Here is a 27,815-nt window from a genome sequence, read left to right on the forward strand (position 1 = left end):
GTTTATTTCGAACATGAACACATTTACATCATAATACATCACACAATTTCATATCATTTCATTTACATCATGCCCGAAAAGGAGTAGGAAGAAGCAAAGCTTATTTAATCCTACCCCTTTCCCACTTCAAAGCATTTACAATTATATAAAATCATTTACTGACCTTTTTATATAATAAAATAACATCTATGAATTAGTATATACAACAGTTTGTAATATGTAATTAATTAATTCAGTCATTATTAACATACTGAGTTTAAGAATATTTTCAATAAGGTTGGAAGTTTTTCTCATAATTCTTCTTCTTTGTACTTTGTAAGCACTATTAATTTAAACAACCTCTTAAACTGGATCATGTCAGTACAATTCTTAACTTCTTTACTTAATCCATTCTATAATTTAATTCTACATACTGTTATGCTAAAAGTTTTAAGTGTTGGACATGCATATAAATGTTTTAAATTATTTTTTCCTTTTAGGTTATATTTCTCCTCTTTAGTTGAGAAGAAATGTTGTACATTCTTTGGTAGCAGGTTATAGTTTGCTTTGTACATCATTTTAGCTGTTTGCGATTTTACCAAATCACCAAACTTTAATATTTTTGACTTAATAAATAAAGGGTTTGTATGTTCTCTATATCCAACATTATGTATTATTCTAACTGATCTTTTTTGTAACATGGTTAACGAATGTAGCGCACATTTGTAGTTATTTCCCCATATTTCTGCACAATAACTCAGATATGGTAACACTAGTGAGCAGTAGAGAATATGAAGTGATTTTTGGCCCAGGACGTGTTTTGTTTTATTCATTATTGAAATGTTTTTTGCTACCTTATGTTGTATGTTTTGTATATGAGATTTCCAGTTCATTTTATCATCTATTAATACTCCCAAAAATCTGGTTTCTTTTACCCTTTCGATGTCTACTCCGTCTATTTGTATTTGCGTATGATGCTCTTTCCTACTATTGCCAAATAGCATTATTTTAGTTTTACTGAGATTCAAAGATAGTCTGTTTTTGTCAAATCATCTTTTTAATTTGTTCATTTCTTCTGTTATTATTTGTATTATCTTCTGTGTGTTCTCTCCTGAACAGAAAGCAGTTGCATCATCTGCAAATAAAACTAACTTTAAGTCCTTTGTAACTTTACAAATGTCGTTTATATAAAGATTAAACAATTTTGGTCCCAGTATTGATCCCTGCGGCACACCACAGGATATATCTAGCCGTGTTGACATATTTTCACTCATCTTCACATATTGCTTCCTGTTGGTTAAATAGCTTCTTACCCAGTTCAATACCAAACCTCTGATGCCATATCGTTCTAATTTTTGTATTAAAATATCATGATTAATTGTATCAAATGCTTTTGTTAAGTCCATGAATACTGCTGCCGCACATTCTTTACCATCTATTGCATTGGTAATTTCCTCTTTTATTTTAATTAATGGTATTGATGTTGAGATATTTGCTCGAAATCCATATTGGTTCTTCACGAGCGTCCCACTTTTGTTAATAAATAAATCTAATCGACTATTGAATAATTTTTCCATGATTTTGGAGAATTGTGGAAGTAATGAAATTGGTCTGTAGTTGGTAAACTGGTGTACGTCTCCATTCTTATAGATTAGAACGACTTTTGCAATTTTCATTTTGTCTGGGAATTTTCCGGTTAAAAATGATACATTGGTGATATATGTCAGAGGTTCTGAAATGTCTTCTATAACCTTTTTTATCGTTACCATATCTATTCCATGACAGTCAGTTAAAGTCTTGTATTTACAATTTTTTACAATTTTGATTATTTCTTCTTTTGTTACACTTTTAAGAAACATGGAATTGGGATTTCTGTCTATGAGCGCACTCAAGTCCTCAACTGACCCATCATCTGCATTTGGAATTCTTTGATCCAGATTTGTTCCGATATTAACAAAATAATCATTGAAACGTTAAGCTATTTGGTTCATATTGTCATTTTTTGTATGTCCATCTAGAAAGTACTGGGGGTAATCTTTCTTAGCACCATTTTTAATGATGCTATTTAGGATGCCCCATGTTGCTCTCATGTTGTTTTTGTTCTTGTTTAATAATTGACTGTAGTATTCCTTCTTACATGTTCGTAGTATACCAATTAGCTTGTTTTTATATTTCTTATACTTATTTTCTGCCTCTATAGATCTTTGTGTTATAAATATTCGATACAATGTGTTTTTTTTGTGACAAGCATTTTTCAGTCCTTTTGTCATCCACGGTTGGTTGTTTTTCTTTTGCTTCTTACTACGTTCTTTCCATGGGCAATGTTTATCATAGAGTGTTAGAAAGGTGTTGACAAAATTCCCATATGCATCATCTACATTATCTTCATTATATACATTGTCCCAACTTTGTTTCCTCAGATCCTTCTTGAAGAAAATCATTCCTTCCTCTGTACATAGTCTTTGAAATGTCTTTTTGTCAATGTTCTTCTTCCTGTAGTTCCCATCATAAATAGTAAAGACTGGCAGATGGTCGCTGATGTCGGTTGTTAACAGTCCACTTGTTATATTATTATCAAAGACATTAGTGAATATATTGTCAATAAGTGTAGCACTGTGACTTGCAATTCTGGTTGGCCTTGTGATTTGAGGATACAAACTCATACTATACATTGTATCTGTGAAATCATTAATGGACTTTTGCTTGTTGGGGTTCAAGAAATCAATGTTGAAGTCTCCACATAAAAAGAGTACTTTTTGACTGATTCCATTGAAAGTTCCCTTAATCCAGTCTTCAAATCCTTCAATACTTGAGTTGGGTGCCCTATATATACAACTGATCAATACATTTCTATTTCTTTCATGACATATCTCAATGGTTATACACTCTAAAACATTGTCAATAGCCAGTGACATGTCTTTTACCACCTTGTAATGGAAGTCCTTCATCACATATACAGCAACTCCACCTCCATTCTTATTTACTCTATTAATATAATTGAGTTCATATCCTTCTAGTCCAAAGTCCATTCCTTTTTTTGGATCCATCCATGTCTCTGATACAGCGATAATTTTGAAAGGTTCTTTAAAGTGTTCCAAAAATAATTTCATATTGTTAAAATTGGCATACAAGCTTCTGCAGTTAATATGAATAATTGACAGTTTGTTATTGGAATTAATGTTGGTGTTGTACTGTACTTCTGTATAATATAAACAATTATTGTCCATGTGAGAAAAAAAATGTATGTCTGGATCTATAGCACTGTCCAATTCCATCCTGTTATAGTCGGTGCTGGAAAAGGTTATACATTCTCTGTTTGATTGATTATTGTTTGTTTGTGTCATGGTTGTGTTTAATTTTTTTTATCGTTATTGATATTTATCCAGCTCTGCTATTTTCCTTATGACTATTACTCTTGCTTCCTCTGGTGTTCCATTTAGTTTAATAAATATTTTACAGTTTGCTGTCCATGTTTGTTGTATTTTTCCTTGTTTTCTTAAGCTACGTGCTTTTCTGGCTATGTCTGCGTTTTTCTTTGTTAAATGTTCATTTATGTACACGTCTGTTCCTTTCAACTTCCTCCCTTGTTTTAGTAATGCGGTTTTATGTTTCCTATTGACAAATCTCATTATTATTACTGGTGCCGAATTATCTTTCTTCTTATGGAGTGGGTGGCAAGCTTCCACATTTGCCATGTCCATGCATATGCCTTTTGACTCCATGAATGTTGCCACTTGCCTCTCTGTGGAGATGTCCAAATTCCCGGGCTCTTCTCCACCATTGGCGGTCACCGCCCGAGCATATGAACGGGGCTTAATATTAAGCCCGGTCAAAATAACGTCATTTATTCTTGTGTATTGTTCCAGTTCATCCACTCGGTCTGTTAACTGTTCTATTTGTAAAGTTTTTGCATCATTCTCGACTCGTAGAATTTTTACCTCCTCCACCAGCTGCATAATTGTCTGTTGGTACTGCTTAATGGCTGATACCTCTGCTGTTAAAAATTCAAGTGATCGCCTTATCTCCTCACCTTCATCAGGAGAGAGCACCTTCTTTGGCCCCATGTTGATTTTGGCTGTCGCGGGTGTTTACCGCCTTCAGCCAAGGCTGTCCTCGGTCCCGTCGTCGCGAGGTGGTCCCGCTTCTGCTAGCTGCTGCTAGCCGCTAGCCGGGCCTCTCCCTTGCCGCTCTGCTGCTGTCACACGCCGCCGCGCGAAAGCTGTCGCTCTCGCCGCCGTGAGGTGGTGGTCCCACTGCTGCTGGCTGCTAGCCGGGCCTCTCCCTCGCCGCCCCGCTGCCGTCACTCGCCGCCGCTGTCACCTGCCGGTCCCGTCGTCGCGAGGTGGTCCCGCTTCTGCTAGCCGGGCCTCTCCCTCGCCGCTCTGCTGCTATCACACGCCGCCGCAAGAAAGCTGTCGATCTCGCCGCCGTGAGGTGGCGGGGTGGTGGTCCCACTGCTGCTGGCTGCTAGCCGGGCCTCTACCTCGCCGCCCCGCTGCCGTCACTCGCCGCCGCCGTCACCTACCGGTCCCGTCGTCGCGAGGTGGTCTTGCTTCTGCTAGCTGCTGCTAGCTGCTAGCCAGGCCTCTCCCTCGCCACCGACGTCTTCCGCAGGGTCCCTTCGCCGCTCCTGCCGGCTAGCCTCCTCTCTGTCTTCACTTCAGATAACACGCCGTCACTCCAAACTCAAAGTCTTTTGTTTTTCTTTTTCTATTAATATGGTCGTAAATGTGAATTTCTCCGGAAAGCCACGCTGCTTAGTCCGCCATCTTGGACCATCCGCATCCGCTTCCACACTCCGCCCAAAGGTCAAGGGTCACCGGACATGCCGGCATGACCTCTGGGACCAGGCTCGCCTTGAACTCCAGGTTCACCTTTGGCCCCTGGACTACCAGGTAATCCAGTTGCGTCTTCTGAGTCCACACAGGAGCTGTCTTCCTTCCTCTTAGCATGTCAAAGACTCACACCAGTATTGAAAGGTACAACACAAAACATGATCAACTTGTGTCAGGGCTTGGTAAAAGGATTGGACTCAGATGCAGAGTAGGGAACTTGACAGGCTTTTATTTTGGCAGCTTCCTTTCACCTCCAAAGTCAAGGAATACTATACTATAATTAACCAAAAAACTACTCGATGAAAAAGGTTCCAAAAAATAGGAACAACTGAAAATCACTCCGAACGGAGGAAAACACAAAACCAAAGACGAACTAATAATTGGCGCAGTAAATGCTATAAAATGTATAAACAAAAAACGCTCCAAAGGGAGGAATAAACAACAGCTATGAACAATTCTACACTATCTTATTTAATAAAGTTTAACAAAAATAGTCACTCAAAAATTGAGGAATTTAACTAATAACTTACCACTTCGGCTGAATAAAGTCAATAACAAAAAATCACTCTGCTGAGGAGGAAAAAGGAAAACTCAAAATAGCCACGAAGGGATTCAAGAACGTGGAACATAGACTGGATACAAGGCAAGGCATGGACATGGACGTAGACGCTGGAAAGTACGAATGAACAAAACAATCTGGCACAGAACAAAGGAAGGAGTGGGCTTATAAGACACATGAGGGTAATAGGGAACAGGTGGAAACAATCAGGGAACAGGGATGACGTCAGACTGATGACACAAAAGGAAGGGCAAGTGACCTGAAACGAGAGGAGAGTTACTTTTCAAAATAAAACATGAAAATCACAAGACAGAAAAAAACCAAGACAAGACATCCCTCACCGCGGTGTGACAGTACCCCTCCCTCTAGCGCCGACTCCTGACGGCCCAGATTGTCCAGGATGGTCTCTATGAAAGTCCTCAATGAGGGTGGAGTCCATGACATGCCGAGAAGGCACCCACTGTCTCTCCTCCGGTCCGTACCCTTCCCAGTCCACTAGGTACTGTCTTCCCCGGCCCCGGCTACGAACTGCCAACAACTTCTTCACCTTGTAGACAGGGCCGCCTTCGATCATATCGGGTGGTGGAGGGGACGTGGTGGCCGGAACCAGCGGGCTTTCTTTGACTGGCTTCACTTTACTGACGTGGAAGGTTGGGTGTACACGCAGGGACCGAGGCAGACGGAGTCGTACTGCTGAGGGTCCGATGACTCTGGTGATGGAGTACGGACCTACGAACCGTGGTGCCAACTTCTTGGAAGGAACTTTGAGCCGCATGTCCTTGGCTGAGAGCCATACTCTCTGCCCTCTCTGCCCTGGCCGATATGGAGGAGCGGGTTGCCTCTTGCGATCCGCTGCCTTGTTCATCCGATCTCCTTGTCGGATCAGCACCTGACGAGCTGCTGCCCAAATGCGTCTGCAGCGTCGGACCATGGCATGTGCAGAGGGGACCGACACCTCCGGCTCATTGTCTGGAAAGACTGGAGGTTGGAAACCATACGCACATTTAAACAGAGAGAAACCTGTGGCAGATGTAGGTAACGAATTGTGAGAATACTCGACCCAGACCAGGTGTTTGCTCCATGTAGAGGGATTTTGGGACACCAGGCACCGGAGACTGGTTTCCAGTTGCTGGTTGAGGCGTTCGGTCTGGCCGTTGGCCTCCGGGTGGTAGCCTGAGGTCAGGCTGGCCTTAGCTCCGATGAGCCTGCAGAAATCCCTCCAAAACCGTGACACGAACTGGGGCCCCCGGTCGGAAACAATGTCATTAGGGAAGCCGTGGATCTTGAATACATTGTTCATCATGATTTCTGCCGTTTCCTTGGCAGAGGGCAATTTAGGCAAGGCAATGAATCTCACCATTTTGGTGAAACGGTCCACAACTGTGAGGATAGTGGTGTTACCTTGAGAGACCGGGAGCCCCGTGACGAAGTCCGTTGAGATGTCGGACCACGGTCTGGAGGGAATTGGCTAGGGGCTACAATAGGCCCATACGGGATCCAGAGGACGTCTTGTTACGAGCGCAGACCGAACATGCCTCCACGTACCTCCGGTTCCATGGATGGCCACCAAAATCGCCGGGAGATAGCGAACATCGTTCTCCGAACTCCCGGGTGGCATGAAAGCAGGGAGGTGTGAGCCCAGTGGATCTCATGTGGGCGCAACCCAACCGGGACAAACAAGCGATTATCTGGGCACCCACTAGGTGGCGGGGCTCCACCATTGGCCTGCTTCACCTCATCTTCTATTTGCCAGGTGACCACTCCAAACCACACGGGTAAGTGGAAGGATAGTTTCTGGTTCCTTGGCAACAGGCTCGGGGTCGAACAGTCGAGACAGGACGTCTGGGTTGACGTTTCGGGACCCCGGCCTGTAAGAGAGAGAAAAAGAGAAGCGGTTGAAAAAGAGCGCCCACCTGGCCTGGCGAGAATTGAGTTTTTTAGCCTTTTTTATATACTCAAGATTTTTATGGTCAGTCCAGACAATGAACTGGCCCCCTCTAGCCAGTGCCTCCACTCCTCCAGAGAGAGTTTGACCGCCAACAACTCACGGTTACCGACGTCATAATTCCTCTCAGCTTTGGATAGGCGTCTTGACAGGAAGGCGCAGGGATGCATTTTCCCATCCTTCTCCGAGCGTTGGGAGAGGACGGCTCCGATTCCTTCGTTGGAGGCATCCACCTCTACCACAAACTGGCGTTGGGGATCTGGCATGGTGAGGATAGGAGCTGAAGTGAAGCGAAGCTTGAGGTTCTGGAACGCCTTTTCAGCCTCTGGAGACCACCGGAACTGCACCTGGGTGGAAGTGAGAGCATGGAGAGGGGCAGCTATAGTGCTAAAACCTCTAATAAATCGCCTATAAAAATTAGCAAACCCCAAGAACTGTTGAACCTTCTTTCGGCTATCAGGAGTAGGCCAGTCGGCTACAGCGCTAACTTTAGCCGGGTCCATTTTAACTCCTCCAGGGGCTACGATAAAGCCCAAGAAGGAGATAGTGTTGGCATGGAACTCACTCTTTTCAGCTTTGACAAATAGCTGGTTCTCCAGTAGCCTTTTTAGGACCTTGGTCACGTGGACCTTGTGAGTATCGATGTCTGGAGAATAAATTAAAATGTCATCAAGGTAAACATATACAAAATGGTCTAGGAAGTCTCTTAGCACATTATTTATCATGGCTTGAAATACAGCAGGAGCATTGGTGAGTCCAAATGGCATGACTAAATACTCATAGTGTCCACTGGGAGTGTTAAAACCAGTCTTCCACTCATCCCCCTCCCTTATACGGATGAGATGATAGGCATTACGAAGGTCAAGTTTTGTAAATACCTTGGCTTGCTGGAGTTGGTCAAACACAGAGTTCATGAGAGGGAGGGGGTACCGGTTCTTTATGGTGATGTCGTTCAGTGGGCTATAGTCGATGCAGGGTCTCAGGGTTCCATCCTTTTTGTCCACGAAGAAGAATCCGGCACCTGCCGGTGATGAGGAGGGGGGAATCAGTCCCGTTTATAAGAGGGCGGTGAGGTACTCTTTCATGGCCGCCCTCTCAGGTCCGGAAACAGAGTACAAGCGTCCTTTGGGGATGGTGGATCCTGGGACCAAATCAATGGCGCAGTCGTACGGGCGGTGAGGAGGGAGCGACATGGCCTTAGTCTTGCTGAAAACATCTCGTATCTGGTGGTAGCATGGAGGGACCGAGTTCAGGTCCGGGTACTCTGATTCTGTGGTGGGGTTCGTAGAAAACAAATTAAGTTGTGCTGCATCCTTATCTTGTGTAGCACTGGTGACACATTCATTGACACAGTCCTTCCCCCATGCCTTAATTTCACCCGACCTCCAGTCTATATGGGGGTTGTGGTGAAAAAGCCAAGGTTGTCCCAAAATCATAGTGTGCGAGGAACTTTTGAACAGATACAGGCGAATCTTTTCTTCATGGTTATTTATGCGCATGCGTATGGGTTCTGTGGTGTGTGTGATAAGAAAAAGTTCCTTTCCATCTAGGGCTTTGGCTCTAACGGGTCGGGCTAATGGCTCAGACTTAATACCCAATTTAGCAGCCAGACCCCAGTCCATTAAACTCTCATCTGCCCCCGAGTCAATAAGTACCCCAATGTCTGTGATAGTGTGATGTTTTACCTGCACTTTAGTGAGAGTGCGCGTAATGGGGGTAGAAGCTGAGAGTTGACTCACTCCTATGGGTCGCTTAACTGGACAGGTGGCGACGAGGTTACCCGCCTCTCCGCAGTAAAAACACCTTCCTTCAATATGTCGTCTCTGTCGTTCCTCCTGCGACAGCCGCGCTCTTCCCAGCTGCATGGGATCCTCACCTTCCTCCACGGAAGGGTGATGACTCGGCTCGGGTGAAGCGTGGTGGAAGGCTGGTCCGTGCTGCGTCTGAGTGTATGTGGCCCCTCCCGTAGAAGTGGTCCGTGCGCTCCGATGTCGTCTGAGCTGAGTGAGCCTGTTGTCGGTGCGAATGGCGAGCACGATAAGCTCGTCCAAACCGGCAGGTAAATCCAACGGGACGAGAAGGTCCTGAATCGGTGCGGCCAGCCCTTTCAAAAATACATCATAGAGGGCTGTGGAGTTCCAACCGCTCTCCGCCGAGAGCGTGCGGAACCGGATGGCGTAGTCGCATACCGAGTCTCGGCCTTGCCTTAGTCTGCTCAGTTCCTGTGCTTTCTCCCGGTTGTCGGTGACTGGATCAAAAGTCATTCGTAGGGCCAGATTGTAATGTCAGGGCTTGGTAAAAGGATTGGACTCAGATGCAGAGTAGGGAACTTGACAGGCTTTTATTTTGGCAGCTTCCTTTCACCTCCAAAGTCAAGGAATACTATACTATAATTAACCAAAAAACTACTCGATGAAAAAGGTTCCAAAAAATAGGAACAACTGAAAATCACTCCGAACGGAGGAAAGCACAAAACCAAAGACGAACTAATAATTGGCGCAGTAAATGCTATAAAATGTATAAACAAAAAACGCTCCAACGGGAGGAATGAACAACAGCTATGAACAATTCTACACTATCTTATTTAATAACGTTTAACAAAAATAGTCACTCAAAAATTGAGGAATTTAACTAATAACTTACCACTTCGGCTGAATACAGTCAATAACAAAAAATCACTCTGCTGAGGAGGAAAAAGGAAAACTCAAAATAGTCACGAAGGGATTCAAGAACATGGAACATAGACTGGATACAAGGCAAGGCATGGACATGGACGTAGACGCTGGAAAGTACGAATGAACGAAACAATCTGGCACAGAACAAAGGAAGGAGTGGGCTTATAAGACACATGAGGGTAATAGGGAACAGGTGGAAACAATCAGGGAACAGGGATGACGTCAGACTGATGACACAAAAGGAAGGGCAAGTGACCTGAAACGAGAGGAGAGTTACTTTTCAAAATAAAACATGAAAATCACAAGACAGAAAAAAACCAAGACAAGACATCCCTCACCGCGGTGTGACAACTTGTATAATGCATCTGCCATGGTTTTTACATCTATAGTATGCCATAACAATGTAAAAAAAATCCAGATTTTACAGTATTTGGAATTAACTCATGAGCTTTCTGTTGTCCTACAGTCTTTAGAGCAGACCTGGGCATTCTGCGGCCCGCGGGCCGCATCCGGCCCTTTGTGCGTCCCTGTCCGGCCCGCGTGAGGCCAATTATAAATTACAAAATAAATTTTAAAAAGTATCTATGTCGAGTGTGCAATACAACGGTGCTGCTTTTGTTTTGAAAATCGTTATTTGTATTACTTCCATGTGGACGTATGTGTGATTGTGAGTGAATGTGAACAACTGCAATTACAAAATAAAGTTGAAAAAACATCTATGTCCTGCGCGCAATACAACTGTGCTGCTTTTATTTTGGGCGTAATGTTGTAACAAACAATATTTCTATTAAATAGGCTTTACTTTGCATTTTAATTAACGTGGGATTATTTTATGTATTTAGAAATAATAGTACCAACTTTTTTTTTTCTTTTTTTTCCCTCCATTTGTGGCACTGGCGTGGCGCCCCCTGATGGACGGCGCCCTTAGCATTTGCCTATACGGCCTATGCCACGGGCTGGCCCTGCTAAGAATTAAAGGTTCATAGAACTTCCATAGGAACTGCTTGGGGTCCCAGAGTGGGTAGTGATACAAAAACTGCAATTCCTTAATATTAATGGAAAAAAAAATGCAAATGGCCTCATGTCACAAACATGTTTTTGAGGAATACCTGGAATATGAAAATATTACAACTCTTCGTTTTAAAGATTTTGAAGAATAACAACCCAGTTATTGCAAAAAGCATTCATTTCAATTGGGGTCATTTTTGACCTCACTCGTGGAGTGTAGTTTGTGCATCTAAGGGTTAATGTGTTTTGCAATGTTTTTAAACTGTTTCGCAATATGTAATGTTTTGCGTGCACCCCAGTAAGACTAGCTAACTGCCATGACATCAGCTAATGAGGATCCTTTCCAAATAAACAGGAAGGGTGGTAGTGCTTTAGAAGGTCAGTGAGGTATGGGGGGCCAGGTTATTTAGTGATTTGAAGGTGATCAGCGGGATCTTTAAGTGGACATGCTGTTGTATGGGGAGCTAGTGGAGTTGTTTGAGGACAGGGGTGATGTGGTCTCTGCAACGGGTGTGGGTAAGCAACCCCGCAGACAAGTTTTGTACATATTGGAGTTTTTGTGGGTGAGAAGACCCTAATGAAGGCTATTGCAATAATCCAGTCTGAAGGAGATGACGGCATGGATCTGAATTTCAGCATCAGATTGAGAGAGGATGGGGCAAAGGCAGACAATGATACACAGTTGGAAGAAGGCTGTTTTAGTGATTTGACGGATGTGAAGTTGGAAGGAGACAGTAGGATTAAAAGGTTTCTGATCTGTGGAGGGTAGTGAGTGACCACCAGTGGTGGTAGTGAAGTCCTGCTGCGTGGAGGGAAGGAGAGCTTTGCGACCAATATGATAATTTCAGATTTATTGCAGCTGTTTTTGAGAAAGTTGGTCGTTATCCATTATTTTATTGCAGAAAAGCAGTTTGTGAGGGTGTGGACTGTGGCAGGGCTTAATATTTTGGTAGGTAGATGGCGTTGTGTGTCATTGGCAAAGCAATGGAAATAAAGTTCATGGTAGCGAATGATAAGTCCAAGATTTTGCATGTAGTTAATGAAAAGGAGTTGGCCAAGTCTTGATCCTTGAGAGACACCGAGTGTTACTGGGATGGTGTGGGATGTACAGTTGTTTCTGGATATGTATTGAAGTCTGTTGCTGAGGTAGGATGTGAACCAGCAGAACAGAACCTGCTATGTCGATGTTATACTGTAAAAGCCCTAAAGGTGCATTGCCGGTTCAGATGGCGGTTCATGGCAGCCCTCCAATCCTCCGCCAAAAACTGTGATAACATCGAACACAAAACCTGGTCATCCATCACTCGTCCACCAGGACCTGAACAAAAATTTGTGTTAAATTTTTCATGCCAGTCTTGGCGGTTTCAAATGGGCCGTGTACAAAATGCTTTTTGTCGTGAAAAGAATGATATCCTCCGTACTAGCTACGTATAATACCGTGTTAATGCCACCATAATCTGCCAGTCACATTTTCCTCCTGGACCGGAGGTGGCGGAGTTAAACACAGAAGCATCACAGGCTCATCAAGGAGCTATTTGAGAGGCACTGTGGTTGATGCGGAGTAGAAGGGTGAAGGACTCCGCTGTCTTTCAGGGAGCTCGGTGTTACTACCGAAGTGAGGAGAACTCTTTCTCCTACGCGCAATGTATTGATTTAATCTCTAGTATAGCTCAGTGACGTGCGGTGAGGTTCATGGCTGGTGAGGCACTGACTTCATCACAGTCAGATTTACAAACATATGAACCCTAAAGAGTATCTTATTCACCATTTGACTGGCAGCAGTTAACGGGTTGTGTTTAAAAGCTCATACCAGCATTCTTCCCTGCTTGGCACTCAGCATCAAGGGTTGGAATTGGGGGTTAAATCACCAAAAATTATTCCGGGGCGTGGCGCCGCTGCTGCCCCCTTGCTCACCCCCTCCCAGGGGGTGAGCAAGGGGATGGGTCAAATGCAGAGGACAAATTTCATTACACCTAGTGTGTGTGTGACAATCATTGGTACTTTTCAACTTAACTTTAACTTTACACATACAAACTGTAGCACACAAAAAAGCACATTTAATAAAAAAAACGTTATTATGGTCTTAACTTTACTTATAAATGAAGTCCATGCGCCGCTGTTGTGCCGGATAATGCACCCCCGCCGTAGAATGCACCCCCTGACGGGAGTGTTATATCAACTAAAGCCCACACTTAAACTTTCCACGTGCAAGATTGAATCTATTTAAAAAAGTTATTTAATAAGAAGCCAAAAAGTGCAAAAACAATAATGTTCGTGTTGGAGGAGTTGTGAATGACTGAAATATGAAATCCGTGCTGCAGTCTGCAGGTGTACCTAATGTTGTGGCCCAGCAGTCATTCACAACTCCTCCAACACGAACATTATTGTTTTTGCACTTTTTGGCTTCTTATTAAATAATTTTTTAAAATAGATTCAATCTTGCACATGGAAAGTTTATGTGTGAGCTTTAGTTGATATAACACTCCCGTCAGGGGTGCATTCTACGGTGGGGGTGCATTATCTGGCACAACACCACCAGGAGGCGGGATTACTGCGAGCCTCAGCCAGTGCGTCTTCGCAGCCGTTGTATGATTGCTCAGCACAAGAAATACGTTACACACATACAGTTGTTGACAAAATACACTGTACATTATATACCTCAGCTAACTAAACTATGGAAATGTATAATATAATTCATATAGCAATACGGTCTCACTGCACAGCAGGCCAGCAGTTAGCCGAGTCATTGCGCAATCCATGGTGAGGCTCAACTCAGTGACGTGCCTCAACTGGCTGGTGACTCACAGCAAGTCTCTTCTCAGTATTTGAACGGCAAATGTGAAAATTCAGCGATTTTGAATAAAAATAATCTAAAACTGGTGAAGTTAAATGGAAAATAACTTTATAGTATAATCACTGGATACATATAACAATTTAATTAAATTTTTTCTTTTTACATTTTTTTTCTTTCCATGATGGCACGTGAGGCCCCGCCTCACCTGCCTCCCCTGACTGCACGTCACTGGTATAGCTCACAAGTCATTGTCAATTTTCAGATTCACCGTCTTAAATTTATTTTGCATTGTGATTTACTGTGGTAAAAGATAGAACATCCCCGGGACAGAGACCATCTAAACCCACCATACCAAATAGTTGGTCTATTCCAGAGGGCAAGCGGGTCTCTCCCAGAGCAGCTCCTTCAGAACGTCCTCCTAAGAGAGTCTCTCCAAGAGCGGCTCCCTCGTAGTGTCTCCCCAAGAATGGCTAACTAACAATCTCTCTTGCTCCTTCTCTGCCATGCACATGTAGTCCAGAGCAAGCCTTGCTCCGCAGGGGTGCTCTGTAATCTCCCTACCTCCGCTTGCTTGGGTGATGTATCTGTCGTGTAGAACCTCTTTACACTATTGTGTCAATTACAGCATCACTTGATCTTCTGATCCACTGATATTGATTGATTGATTGATTGATTGATTGATTGATTGATTGATTGATTGATTGATTGATTGATTGATTGATTGATTGATTGATTGAGAAGTGTATTGACATCTTAAAGAATTGAATCCATGTAATGCTTTAAAAAGGCAAATGGATGGCACAAAAAGCCAAAAGAGTTGTTTCCATTGTGGTCCATTAAATAGCACTGGCTCAAACTTCCTGAGAGCCATTCTACATGTGTTTTAGGCTAAGATTGTGACCGAAAAGTTACCATTAGGCTAATTAAATTTCAAAGGATTGAATCTAACACAAACAGATGTCCCTTGAACGGGAACTACTGAGGGCTCTAAGGAGAATACTTAGAAATGTATATGATTCCTATAATTTATGATATCTCAATATCTAGTAATACTATACATCAGGGATGTCAAACATGCGTCTTGCAAGCTGGATCAGGTTCAATACGGCTCGTGAGATGAGTTTGCGAAGTGTAAAATTTAGCTGCATTTTTAATTGAAAGAAACTGCTGTTCTAAATGTGTCCACTGGATGCCGCAATAGAAATTCTGTTAGGCCAGCAAATAGTTTATACCGGGGCGAGCAAGTATACCAAGCAAGAAGTACACTGTAACGCGGGGCTGGGACTCCTCCTCCTCGACCTAACATTAAACAAACAGGAGTAAAATAATCAATTAGTAACCCTACTTAAAATGCTGCATGAGACACTGCACATTGATAGAGTTTTGTAAAAACTATTGTCTTCTGTTAACATTTAAAGAAAGTGAACAGTGTGTGATTTACTACAACTGTCAGTCTTTTAAGTTTTTATTTTTGGTTTGTTAAATTTGTACACACATTGCACAGCTTTTGTTTTTCTATCAATAGACAGTGATGCCTAGAAAGCAGGGAGTAACAACCTTCTTGAATATTTTCTACCTCAATTTGTATGGTTTGTTGAGTTAGCACAGGATTTATATGTGGAAATGACACATGAGGTAGTTGATACATAGAAGTTTTTATTCATGCTTTATTTAGTTTTAGTTCAATCGTAGTTGGGCTGTGATTTCAAGTTTAATGCCTTTGTAGATACACTGAGATTAAGAATTTTTAACAAACAAAGTGTTTTGGCAAGATTATTATTTGTGGTATGTACATGTTTCAAATGTGCTTGTTCTATTATGGCCAAAGTAAAACAAAGAAAACAGTTGGAAGTTGTCGTAGTTGTATTTTTAAGTTATTATGCCATGATGTTACCCGTCCGGCCCACGTGAATAGATTTTCCTCCATGCGACCTCTGAGCTAAAATATGTTTGACACCCCTGCTTATACATACATGCACAATACAAATACACCCATCATCATATTACATACAGTATGTATATATCCACATGCACTCACTATATAAGGCATACTGTAACTGTATTCTGCCATTCAATTTTGACATTAGCATGCTAATATAACAAAAAAAATAATTTCACTACCATGCCAATTTGCGTCGGAAAAGTGTTTAAAACTTGTTGGGAAAGGCTTTCCACCATCATTTAAAAACAGTTCACGGCGATTTGAGAAACGCAATGAACCACCATCCAAACTGGCAATGTGTGAACGCCCCGTTAGGCTACATCGGAAGTCACGTATGTGGCCACACATGTTTGTTTGTTACCGCCAATTGAATTCAGTTTTACGTATCTCCACCTCCTGTTGCCACAGTAAGATTTGACATGCAAAACCCTGATCGGCTAAACAAGATGATTATCATGTTGGTGCTAAAAATATGCTGTAGTTAATCGTCTTCCTTTCTCCAGGTGGCATGCACTAATTGGAAGAGGTTCATGCATGCACTAAAAGAAGGTGAGCCCTACCCTGATCTCATGAGCATATCTTCCTCCAAGGCCAACAATCCAAAGGGTCTGCGTAGCCTTGCCAGCTTCTCGAAAGTCGAGATGGAGGTGAGCATTCAGTCCTCCTGTCATGGGAATGGTAAGGAAGGGTTCATGTCATTCCATCACTGAAGCTTTTCAACTGCAATCAAATTAAAATGGAGTGCACAACTGAAATTCAACCAGCAGGAGCACCGTTGAATTTATTGTTACGGCTGACTCAGGGTCGCAACGACAAAGGGGGAGACAAGACTGAAGTAAAAGGTGCTAAAAGGATTATTTAATATAACAAAAGTGAGAATAAAATATAACCCAGTGAACAGCCAAAGCAAAACCGAGCAGAGCGTGAGGTCCTGGGAAGCCCCAGCTGATATTCTGGCACTGATTAGCCCCAATTAGGTGCAGCGGCAGGACCTGCGAACAGAGTGAGAGGGAGAGGCAGAGAAGGTGGTCAAGCAGGCCTCCACTCTGAACCCATTACCACAAGGCTTCCACAAGGCCTGGGCCGTGACAAATTTTAACCCCAATTTGTAGTCTATGAAGAACATCATGACAGCTGATGTAGCATAACACTAATATTGAAACAGGAACTCAGAACACTCAGAAAGAGATCCTCGATCCAACACAGGATTAAGTTCCAACAATAGTTGTTATACTAGTGGCCTCTTTGATCTACTCTTGTTGCAATCTTTCCTCATAACATGCATCGGGTGCTATATATGAAATATTACTTCAGTATCTGAGCATTTTAAGATGTCCAATACTAGAACCACCATTGTTATCGAATATTTTTAAGTTTTGACAAGTATCAGTGCAGTCATGTGGTGTTTACATTTTAAAGGTGCCATATGTAGTAATGTGGTCAGAAATGGTACTACAATCACAGTCAAAATTCTGTAGTCCCCTCCCACTCTCCATGACGAAGATTGCCAGATACGCAGCCGAATCCGAAATCCTACTCCAAGGAACTTAAAATGGCAATCGACGAGTCCTTCACTGTAGGTTTTTTTTGTTTATGCTTCTTGCAAGATGGTTTACTAAGTAATGATGCCACATTTTTGTCGATTAGCCAAATGCATTTGTAAATTTACGCAGCAATATTTTAATCGGGAGTCGGTACAGATTGTTGACATCACCCTGCTAAAATGTCTAGTTTGACCGCACGGACCACCATCGAAATATTTATATATAATAATATATAATATATTATATATCCCATAGACCTACGGTACTTATATATCCCATAGACCTACTTTGAACATCATTACAAGTAATGCATTTTATTGTGCCAAGCAATTACCACCCCATATGTGCCTGATGCAGAAACCGCAATTAGCCGTGCTAATGTTGGAACGCATTTCCTCAGGGTATCAGCAGATTGATAACAAAATAGGCACTGATACTACCCATACCCACATAGGTTTTATTTGTCGAAAATATATTTTGCCCTGTCAGTTGGATGACACATCGACATACAGGCTAACGGACATATGTCCCCCGTTAGCCTATATGTCGATGTGTCATTGACCGGGCTAGCATGCTAAGCATTCGTTGCACGAAAATACTAGCTTTGTTAGACAAGATGATAGACTGTATTGGACAATTTAGTTTTTTACATACGAAATGTCCATTTCCAATTATTACAAGTAATAAGAAAACGTAAATGCCTGACTTACCTATCAAGGAGGAAATTAGCAAGTTTGGCGTCAGATGAAAACATCTTCTCCGCCTTCAATCGTCTCCATCTTTCAAAGGCGTCCCGATACAAATCCTTGTTTTGTTCCTGGCTTTGTCATGAATAAGTTGAGAATCGTAACAACGGCATTTAGATTTACTAAGGTCTGACATGTTTAGTAACTTTACCAGTGGCAGTAGCTCGACGAAGATGCCAATCTGATGTGACACACTCGCAGACGTTCTAATTGGTCAAACTGTGGAGGGTGGGGCATCGAAATGAAAACAATAGCAAGGTTTTCGGGGATGTAAATCTAATTTTGAAAGGAGCATATTCCCGGCTGAACTACCGTTATCAGTTATAGAGGTATTTGAAATTACCATGATTTATTAATACCTTTTGACATATCAGGGCCATTTAATGATGACTTGACATGAAATTATTACATATGGCACCTTTAAATGAGCCAATTTTAAATGAACAAATAATAACAACATACAGTTGTTGATTCAGGAAATATACTCAAACGTATATACACCTATTAAAAAGTATAAACTTATCTTAAAAAGTAATTTATTATAGGTACTTAAATGGCTGTTGTATCTTCTTGTTTTAAAGGAGAACTGCACTTTTTTTTTTTTTGAATTTTGCTTATTGTTCACAATCATCATTAAAGAAATGACGACGGATGTATTTTTTTGTAATGCATTCTAACTCGTAAATAAAAGTCCGCTTACAGTGGAGCCAATGGGAAGTCCTCTATTCCGTCCATGAAACCCAATAAAAAAAAACATCCACAAACCCGCCAACAATAGTCCATTGACATTTCATGAATTTAATATTAACCAAGTATTAGTGGTATTGCTAGTATAAACGCTAACGCAGACAAACTATTTACAGCGGCGCTGTGATCACAAGCTTGTGTGCCGATGTTGACATGATCGACTGATCAGCTGCTTCCTCACTTCCTTGCTCGTCAAACTTTATTCTAGATCATAAATCATGTCTCTCACCTGGATAGTAGAAGGACGAAGACATATTCCGACAAGTTGGTACACCTTGACAGCCAATATAGACCGGGAAATGGCAAGAAAGACACGAAAAGATGCTTGGATCCACCCCCCTTTTTTCCATTCTCAATTTAAAATGGGAATATATGAACATCCTAGCAGTCGGCATACTAATGACAGCAGAACTTATACAGTAAGTGATATTTTATTATGTCTGTTGGCTCTTATAAAGTGAGTAGTAATCAGGGATGTTGTTAAAAAAAAGCAAATGTTGTGATGCGTTTTTTTAAATTAATGTGCCGTGTATGGTTAAAGTCATCAAAATACGTAAATATTAAATGTTATCATAAATGTGTCTGTTACTACATTACATATATACTTACATCATGTATATAAATGTTTTTAGGGGTTTACAGGCAGAACAGAGCGGCTTCCATAGGCTCCATTGTAAGTGGACATTTGATCGCATTTATTTACTATTTAGCATGCATTTAAAAAATAAAAAAAATTATATATATATATATATATATATATATATCCGTCGTCATGATTGTGAACGATAGACAACATTCTAAACGAGGAATTGTTTGGATTGCAAGCGTGTCGATCCAATCATGGATTTGTCGTCCAACAATCCCACGGCACGTATTACTATTGTGTACGTGTGCGTGTATACTTAGCCCACGTGTTGTTGTCTGCTGTGTCACAGTGTGATGTTGCCTCCTTCTATTTGATATCAAGTTCATTTTAGTGTTTTCCTCCATGCGGCCCCTGAGCTAAAATGAGTTTGACACCCCTGGTCTAGTGGTAATGAGTTCCAAATATGAGTGGCTGAGCAGCTGAAGGCTTGGGCCTCCATGGTGGTCAGTTTAAATAAGTGAGCTGGACAAATGACGAGGATCTTAGGGAACGTGGCGACATGGAGGACAGAAAGATATGACGATGCAAGGTTATGGATAGCTTTGAAAGCGAGGAGAATTATTTTAAATTGGATACGGTGTTTGATGGGTAGTGGAGTTGTTGCAGAACAGGGATGATCTGATAATTAGCAAAACAGTTGTTGATCTAGTAAATGTCGTCTGGTGCACGTAACAAGAACACAACACATGATTAATGATGATCAACGGAGATGATGCAAATAACTTACCTTGCTTGCAGGCCAAGTTGAAGCACTACACCAAGTTCATGTTTGTCCGTGAACCCTTTGTGCGCCTCATCTCAGCCTTCCGGGACAAACTCCTGTCGTTGAATCAATATTATTACCAAGGTTTAGGCCGACTCCTTCTGCGTCGCTACGGCAACCAGTCTGACACCCCGTTGACTGTGAAGGAGGCGGTTGCGTCAGGCATCCAGCCCAAGTTCTACCATTTTGTCCAGCATCTGCTGGACACAAATGGCCATATGAATGACTATCACTGGAAGCAGTTGCACCGCCTGTGTCAACCCTGCTACATCGAGTAAGCTGCATATTCTTCATCTTCTCCATCATTATCAGTGCTGAGAAATAAACCCAGATTAACATTGATGTGTTCTGCTCAGGTACGACTTTATCGGGCATCAGGAGACGCTTGATGAAGACGCCCTGCAAGTGCTAACGTCCTTGAACATGGAGAAGCTCATCAAGTTTCCCCCGGCCTACCAAAATGCGACGTCCCCTGCAACATTGTCGAAGTGGTTTAAAGAAGTGCCCCTGGAGGACAGGAGGAAGCTTTACGAGCTCTACAAGAAGGACTATGAGATGTTTGGCTACGAACCACCTTACACTTTACTCAACATCACACAATAGAGGTGGAGCCTTTTTTGGGAGCTACTTGGTAAACTCTTGAGGACGTTCAACATGGAGCACAGTCCTCCACCAATGTAATAATCCTAATTTGGTTCACACCTCCATAGATAACTTCCGATTACATTAAAACTAGTGCTGCCAAACAAATACACTATTAATCAGCTTAATTATACATTTTGACACAGATGCAGTTTTATTGTCAGAATGTCATACAGGAACATATTTTAAATGTTTTACTCAAATGTGCATCATTTACTTGCACAAAATAGGTGTATCTAAAGTTCAGTCAGGATGTATTTTGAAGTGAAATTTGCCAGCGAGCACACCAGTCGGAATCTCCTCACTCATATTTTCCGTAGAGCTGACCGCAAAGCAGTTCTGCTCAAATCTTGATTCTTTGGTGCAATGCCAGGGGACGGGGTGCGTGTGACCCCGGGGAACATGCTTTATCAGAATCATGCAGTATCGTACTTCAAACCCTGCTTCGAAAAACTGTGCACTACAGAATGTGCTCATTGTATCAAATAATGTTGACTCATAAATAGTTATATTCATTTGTTTTTGGAGTTTTTTATATATTGTGCTCTGGGTAAATTTTGCTGATCAATTTGAATATTATTATTATTTATTGAGTTTAGTTAATTTTATTTTTCAATATCAAATAGTTCAAGTCTGTCAAAAAATGTTTATAGCAGGGGTGTCCAAACTTCTTGACTTGGGGGTCGCATTGGGCTAAAACAAATTGGCCGATGGGTCGCATTGGGCTATAAAAATGTGTATATATATATATATATATATATATATATATATATATATATATATATATATATATATATATATATATATATATATATATATATATATATATATATACACTACCGTTCAAAAGTTTGGGGTCACATTGAAATGTCCTTATTTTTGAAGGAAAAGCACTGTACTTTTCAATGAAGATAACTTTAAACTAGTCTTAACTTTAAAGAAATACCCTCTATACATTGTTAATGTGGTAAATGACTATTCTAGCTGCAAATGTCTGGTTTTTGGTGCAATATCTACATAGGTGTATAGAGGCCCATTTCCAGCAACTATCACTCCAGTGTTCTAATGGTACAATGTGTTTGCTCATTGGCTCAGAAGGCTAATTGATGATTAGAAAACCCTTGTGCAATCATGTTCACACATCTGAAAACAGTTTAGCTTGTTACAGAAGCTACAAAACTGACCTTCCTTTGAGCATATTGAGTTTCTGGAGCATCACATTTGTGGGGTCAATTAAACGCTCAAAATGGCCAGAAAAAGAGAACTTTCATCTGAAACTCGACAGTCTATTCTTGTTCTTAGAAATCAAGGCTATTCCACAAAATTGTTTGGGTGACCCCAAACTTTTGAACGGTAGTGTGTGTATATATATATATATATATATATATATATATATATATATATATATATATATATATATATATATATATATATATATATATATATATATTATATATATATATACACACACACACACATACAGCATATGCATATTATATGAACACATAATATGTGTACATACTGTATATGCAGAGGAAACATTAGCACGGCTAACTGCGGTTTCTGGTACTGTATGTGCATCAAACACATACGGGGTGGTATTTGCTTGGCACAATATAATGCATTACATGTAATGATTTTATACTTTGTGTATTGACATAGCAGTGGGCTATATGGTTTATGCGTAACGTGGTTTTTGCGTAACGTGGGTTGACTCATAGAATCACACTCTGCACTGAAAAATGCTGATTGATTGAGTTTAGTTTATTTTGAACATGAACACACTAACAGTATAATACCATCCATCCATCCATTTTCTACCGCTTGTCCCACATAATTTCATATCATTTCTCTTTACATCATGTCCGAAAAATCCTACCCCGTTCCCACTTCAGGGCGTTTACAAATACATATGTTAATTTACTGTCTTCTCTTTGTAAGACAATTACATCAGTGAATGATTAATACAGCAGTTTTTGCAATATATAATTAGGTCAGTCATGATAAACATACTGAGATGAAGAATATCCCGTTTTCAATAAGGTTGAAGGTATTTCTCATAATTCTTCTTCCTTGTACTTTGTAAGCACTGTTAATTTGAACAACCTCTTAAAGTGGATCATATCAGTACATTGTTTAACTTATTTGCTTAATCCATTCCATAATTTAATTCCACATAGTGATATGCTAAAAGTCTTAAATGTTGTACGTGCATACAAATGTTTTAAATTAGATGTTCCTCTTAGGTTATATTTATCCTCTTCAGTTGAGAAGAATTGTTGTACACTCTTCTGTAGCGGTTATAGTTTGCTCTGTACATAATTTTAGCTGTTTGCAATTTTATCAAATCGTATAATTTCAATATTTTTGATTCAATAAATAAAATGTTTTTATGTTCTCTATATCTAACTTTATGTATCAGTCTAACTGATCTTTTTTGTAACACGGTCAGTGAATGAAGCGCACATTTGTAGTTATTTCCCCATATTTCCGCACAATAACTCAGATAAGGTAACACTAGCGAGCAATAGAGAATAAGGAGCGATTTTTGGTCCAAAACATATTTAACTTTGTTCATTATTGAAATATTTATTGCCACATTATGTTGCATATTTTTTATATGAGATTTCCAGTTAATTTGATCATCTATTATTACACCCCAAAATCTAGTTTATTTTACCCTTTCAATGTCTACTCTGTCTATTTGTATTTGTGTATGATGTTCTTTTGATGTGCGTACATGGAAGAGAATACAGTGTGTCAGGTTGGATGCAACATGGAGTTATGCTGAACGAAATGTGGCGGTAATTTTACTGTTGGCCCTGGCTTGCCATCAAAGTAGGTCTATGGGATATATAATATATTATATATTATTATGTATAATTATTTCGATGGTGGTCGTGCGGTCAAACTAGACATTTTAGCAGGGTAATGCCAACAATCTGTCCCGACTCCCGATGAAAATATTGCTGCGTAACTTTACAAATACATTTGGCTAATCGACATCAGTAAAATGTGGCATAATTACTTAGTAAACCGATTGGAGAGTGGGAGTGGACTACAGAATTTTGACCGTGATTGCAGTACCATTTCTGGCCACATAACTACATATGGCACTTTTAATTTACACCATGAGTGAGGAAAGTCGTGTCATATACAGTATATTAATGCTGTGCCTCAGGGTATACTAGTGAAGTACATGGTCACTGACCACTCTGTGCGGGGGCCACAAACCCTTGACCCCTGGGGTTCTATGTTAAGGGTGAAAAATCATCCTGTGGTACAATCCTCTTGTTGAACTTGTAATGCCTCGCGGGCAGCACTGAAGAGTCCGTCGGGCCGGACTTAGCCCGCGGGCCGTAGTTTGGACACCCTGGTTTATAGTTTAAACAAGGCTATTGTTCTTTTTTATTTCAGGCAAATTGATGCACTTGAAATATTTTCAGTCGCAGACTAAAATACAATGTTACTAAAGGTTTTATTTGTTTTAATTTGATCTGTGTTTATTTTAGGTTGTCTTTAATGTTAATAAGGATACAATGATATGCACAGGTATACTTACAACAATTTTGTAGACAAATGATACTATTTATAGTCGGGCAGGAGGGGCGTGAAATGTTTTCTTTTTCCTAGGGGGTGCGAAACAAAAAATGGTAACACTTTATTATGGGGAACACATATTCACCATTAATTAGTTGCTTATTAACATGCAAATTAGTAACATATTGGCTCTTAATTAGTCATTATTAAGTACTTATTAATGCCTTATTCTGCATGGCCTTATTATACAACCAGTAAGCCATTAACTAAGAGTCTTCCCTCAATAACCTCAGAATGATTGCTTATTAGTAACCCTAACTCTAAGCCTAACCCTTATATGTTCCCCAAGTGTCCAAATAACTCTAAATTAAGTATTTGTTACTGGTTAATGGTGAATATGTTCCCCATACTAAAGTGTTACCCAAAAAATAATTGAAAACCACTGCCGTGAAGCAACCTGCTCCTCCCTTTGGGTAACCCTCCGCGGTTAAGATAAAGAATGATGTTCAGTCAAAATAAGTTGCACGATGTATCTGTGTTTATACATGATTAATGCGATAGTGTTTTGATTAATCACATGTGTTAAGGCGTTTGATAGTCCTAATTTTAACTAAAGTATTTTAATTGCCACATTATGTGTCTAAAATGTTTTATATGGACATTCTATTGTTAAAGCTTCTTTTAATATGATTACAGTGTTGCTGTGGATGTTTTTCTTACTCATTAAAATACAGTCATTGAGAAAAAAGACAAAAGTTTTTATGATGTCTACTGCTGTTAATGTGGTCTACTTTTCACTGACTGACCAAACACACACAATATTTTCACTCCATCAGTCGGGGTGTCCTGATCCAACCAAAAATATGTATCAGATTAAATTGGCATGCATTTTAAATGTCCAATATTAGCCTCCGATACAATTAGCAGTCAATTCCAGTCCCCGCTCCAGCAATTCTATCCAGCAGCGCCAGGATCCAGCATGCATAGCCCAACTAGGGATGCACCAAATGGTTGTTTCATGAATTGTTTAATCTATCAATTATTTTTAAGATTAATCTGTGAATGTTGTTGTTGTTTTTTGCATCTAACTGTTTTTTAATGTAGTGGTACAACACACTTTTCGAATGCATTTGGGTTCATCCTATGACTATAACACACTGCTTGTTTTCTCCAGTAGCATCTTGGGGTTTTCTACTCAGACAATTCCGATTATCGATAAGTGAGATCAGCCAATCTGATCACTTGTACTACTGTATTTTTAAATTGTGTATATGGTGAGCGGTATATATACCGTACTGTATATGATCCAAAAAAAGAACCATAAAATCACCTTTATTTTTTAGAAGTGTAGAAGTGGGCAGTGTTGGGTTAGTTACTGAAAACCAGTAACTAGTTACAATTACTAGTTACTTCATTTCAAAAGTAACTCAGTTACTAACTCAGTTACTTACACCAAAAAGTAATGCGTTACTGTGAAAAGTAACTATTTAGTTACTTCTTTTTTTCTTTAAAGCTCCCATTAATGGCCTTTTAGCCTTCATTACAATACTGTTATTGCACTGGAGAATAATACAATCTGTTGATCAACTTGACATGCATTTTTATTTTCCTTTTAACATAATTAACGAAAAACAGTGCAACATAAAAAGGCATTTCTCCTTTCTTTAAACTTGGACCAATGACCATGAATAAAAAACAACTGAAAGAGCAACATAAGAAGGCACATCATCTTCCTTGAAACATAGATAGTGAAATAAAGCCTGACATCTGGAGTGATGCTGCTGTCTCCCACACTTGGAGTCATGGATTGTAGAATCCTTGTTTTCAGTGGCAGGATCATTGACACAGATGGTGAAGTTTCAGTGCTCAGTAGAGATGTAACACTTTTGAGGGGTTTAAGCACCTGGAGGACCTCCTCTGCCACTCTCACATCATCATCAGACAGGTTGATGATGTCTTTGACATTTGTCTTCAGGGTGTTGTGGGTCAATGCAGAGTATATAGCTGCCTGCTGCTCCAACATATAAGTGGAGTTCCACCTCCTTATGACATCATGTATGAGCTTTATGAGTAGGCAGCTTTAGCATTTTTTGCTTTGTCTTAAGCACATGAGCGGCTGTTGTGCTTGTGTGGAAGTAGAAAACCTCCTCCTTCCTGATCCTCCCAAGGAGGCGCTCCATCCTATTGACTGAGATGTGATGCCAAATTCACTACATGTGCAAAGCACCTACCTGTGGTCCCAGTCCTGCCTCATTCACTGCATTTATTTGATTTTTTGGATTATCACGTGTGACTGGGATATCTTTATCTTCCATTCCTCCACTGCTTGTGTCAGTACCTGCGCAAGGTGACTCTCGTAGAGGGGGCGTGTCTTCTCATCTGCCAGTCTGCTGTGATAAAGTGAGCGCTTATCGTCACATGGTTTCCCTGGACGTGCACCAGTCTGTCGTGAGCGCAACAGATGATGCTCTGGATAGTTCATCCACAACTTTTTTCTTCTCCTGCTCATAAAGATCTGGCAAAATCTTACCGCTGAAGTGGGTGCGCGACGGGATGTCGTAACGTGGCTCAAGCACGTTCAGCATGTGTTTAAAAGCCTCGTCTTGCACAACGGAGTCTGCACCTATAAACACACCGATTAAATGGCGCGGGGCGTTCAAGCTCCTCTGTCACTCCGCTCGCCATGACCACGCTGTGTGTGGACTGAACGTGCGAACACCTTTTTTTTTGTTTCATATATCACGTGTGTCCCTACCCTCCCCACACCCAGACACACGCCTCTTTTCTTCTCTCCGGCTTGTGACAGAGGAAGATTCAGCAGAACGACACCGCAGCGCATCTGTTTCTAGCCGATACTACATAAAAGATAACGTAAAATAACGCAGTAACGCATCATGTAGTAACGGTAACTGAGTTACTGAATATAAAAAATAACGCGTTAGATTACTAGTTACCGCCGAAACTAACGGCGTTACAGTAACAGTTACTTTGTAAAGCGTTAGTCCCAACACTGGTAGTGGGTCACACTAAATATTTGGGTATTGATCCAATACTCTATCGATACCAATACTTTTTACTTTAAAATCACTCAATGGTTCTCTTTTTGATTTTTAATCACAGAAAAACACAGGAAAGCAGTGTAACAATTTTAACACAACATTTAAAGTATTTCCTTATTCTTTATTCTATACAATTGCTTAAAGGGAAACTGCATTTTTTGGGGGGAAATGTTGCCTATCGTTCACAATCATGAGAGACAAGAAGACTAAAGTTTTTAAATTTTTTTATTTTGGAGTCTAACATGTAAAAATCGGCTTGTTCTAGGTGGCTAGCAATGCAGCTAATGGGAGCAATCCATTCTGCTTCTAAATCACTTTAGAAATGCATCCAAAAACTGCCAACAATACTTCATTTACGTTCTGTAACCTGTATAATAACCAAGCCTTTGCG

The 27,815-nt window shown here is 40.7% G+C and overlaps 1 protein-coding gene across 1 annotated transcript; it reads left to right on the forward strand.

Annotated features, from left to right (window-relative positions):
* Positions 1 to 16,009: 16,009 nt before the first annotated feature.
* Positions 16,010 to 21,258, forward strand: LOC133661270 (carbohydrate sulfotransferase 12-like). The gene is made up of 4 exons (XM_062064410.1): positions 16,010 to 16,069; positions 16,241 to 16,384; positions 20,159 to 20,457; positions 20,540 to 21,258. Exons 1-4 carry the CDS (start codon positions 16,010 to 16,012, stop codon positions 20,784 to 20,786), a joined length of 750 nt encoding a protein of 249 aa, XP_061920394.1. The 3' UTR covers positions 20,787 to 21,258.
* The last annotated feature ends 6,557 nt before the right edge of the window (positions 21,259 to 27,815 follow it).

Source organism: Entelurus aequoreus, linkage group LG12 (genome assembly GCF_033978785.1).
Source record: "Entelurus aequoreus isolate RoL-2023_Sb linkage group LG12, RoL_Eaeq_v1.1, whole genome shotgun sequence".
In the NCBI taxonomy this organism is placed as follows: Eukaryota; Metazoa; Chordata; class Actinopteri; order Syngnathiformes; family Syngnathidae; genus Entelurus; species Entelurus aequoreus.

Bases quoted from the DNA above. Each gene is read 5' to 3' on its own strand.
- LOC133661270 (XM_062064410.1), top strand. From the start codon at position 16,010: ATGAACCACCATCCAAACTGGCAATGTGTGAACGCCCCGTTAGGCTAC. The intron at 16,385-20,158 runs GTGAGCATTCAG...CCTTGCTTGCAG, and splicing joins TCTCGAAAGTCGAGATGGAG to GCCAAGTTGAAGCACTACAC. The intron at 20,458-20,539 runs GTAAGCTGCATA...TGTTCTGCTCAG, and splicing joins TGTCAACCCTGCTACATCGA to GTACGACTTTATCGGGCATC.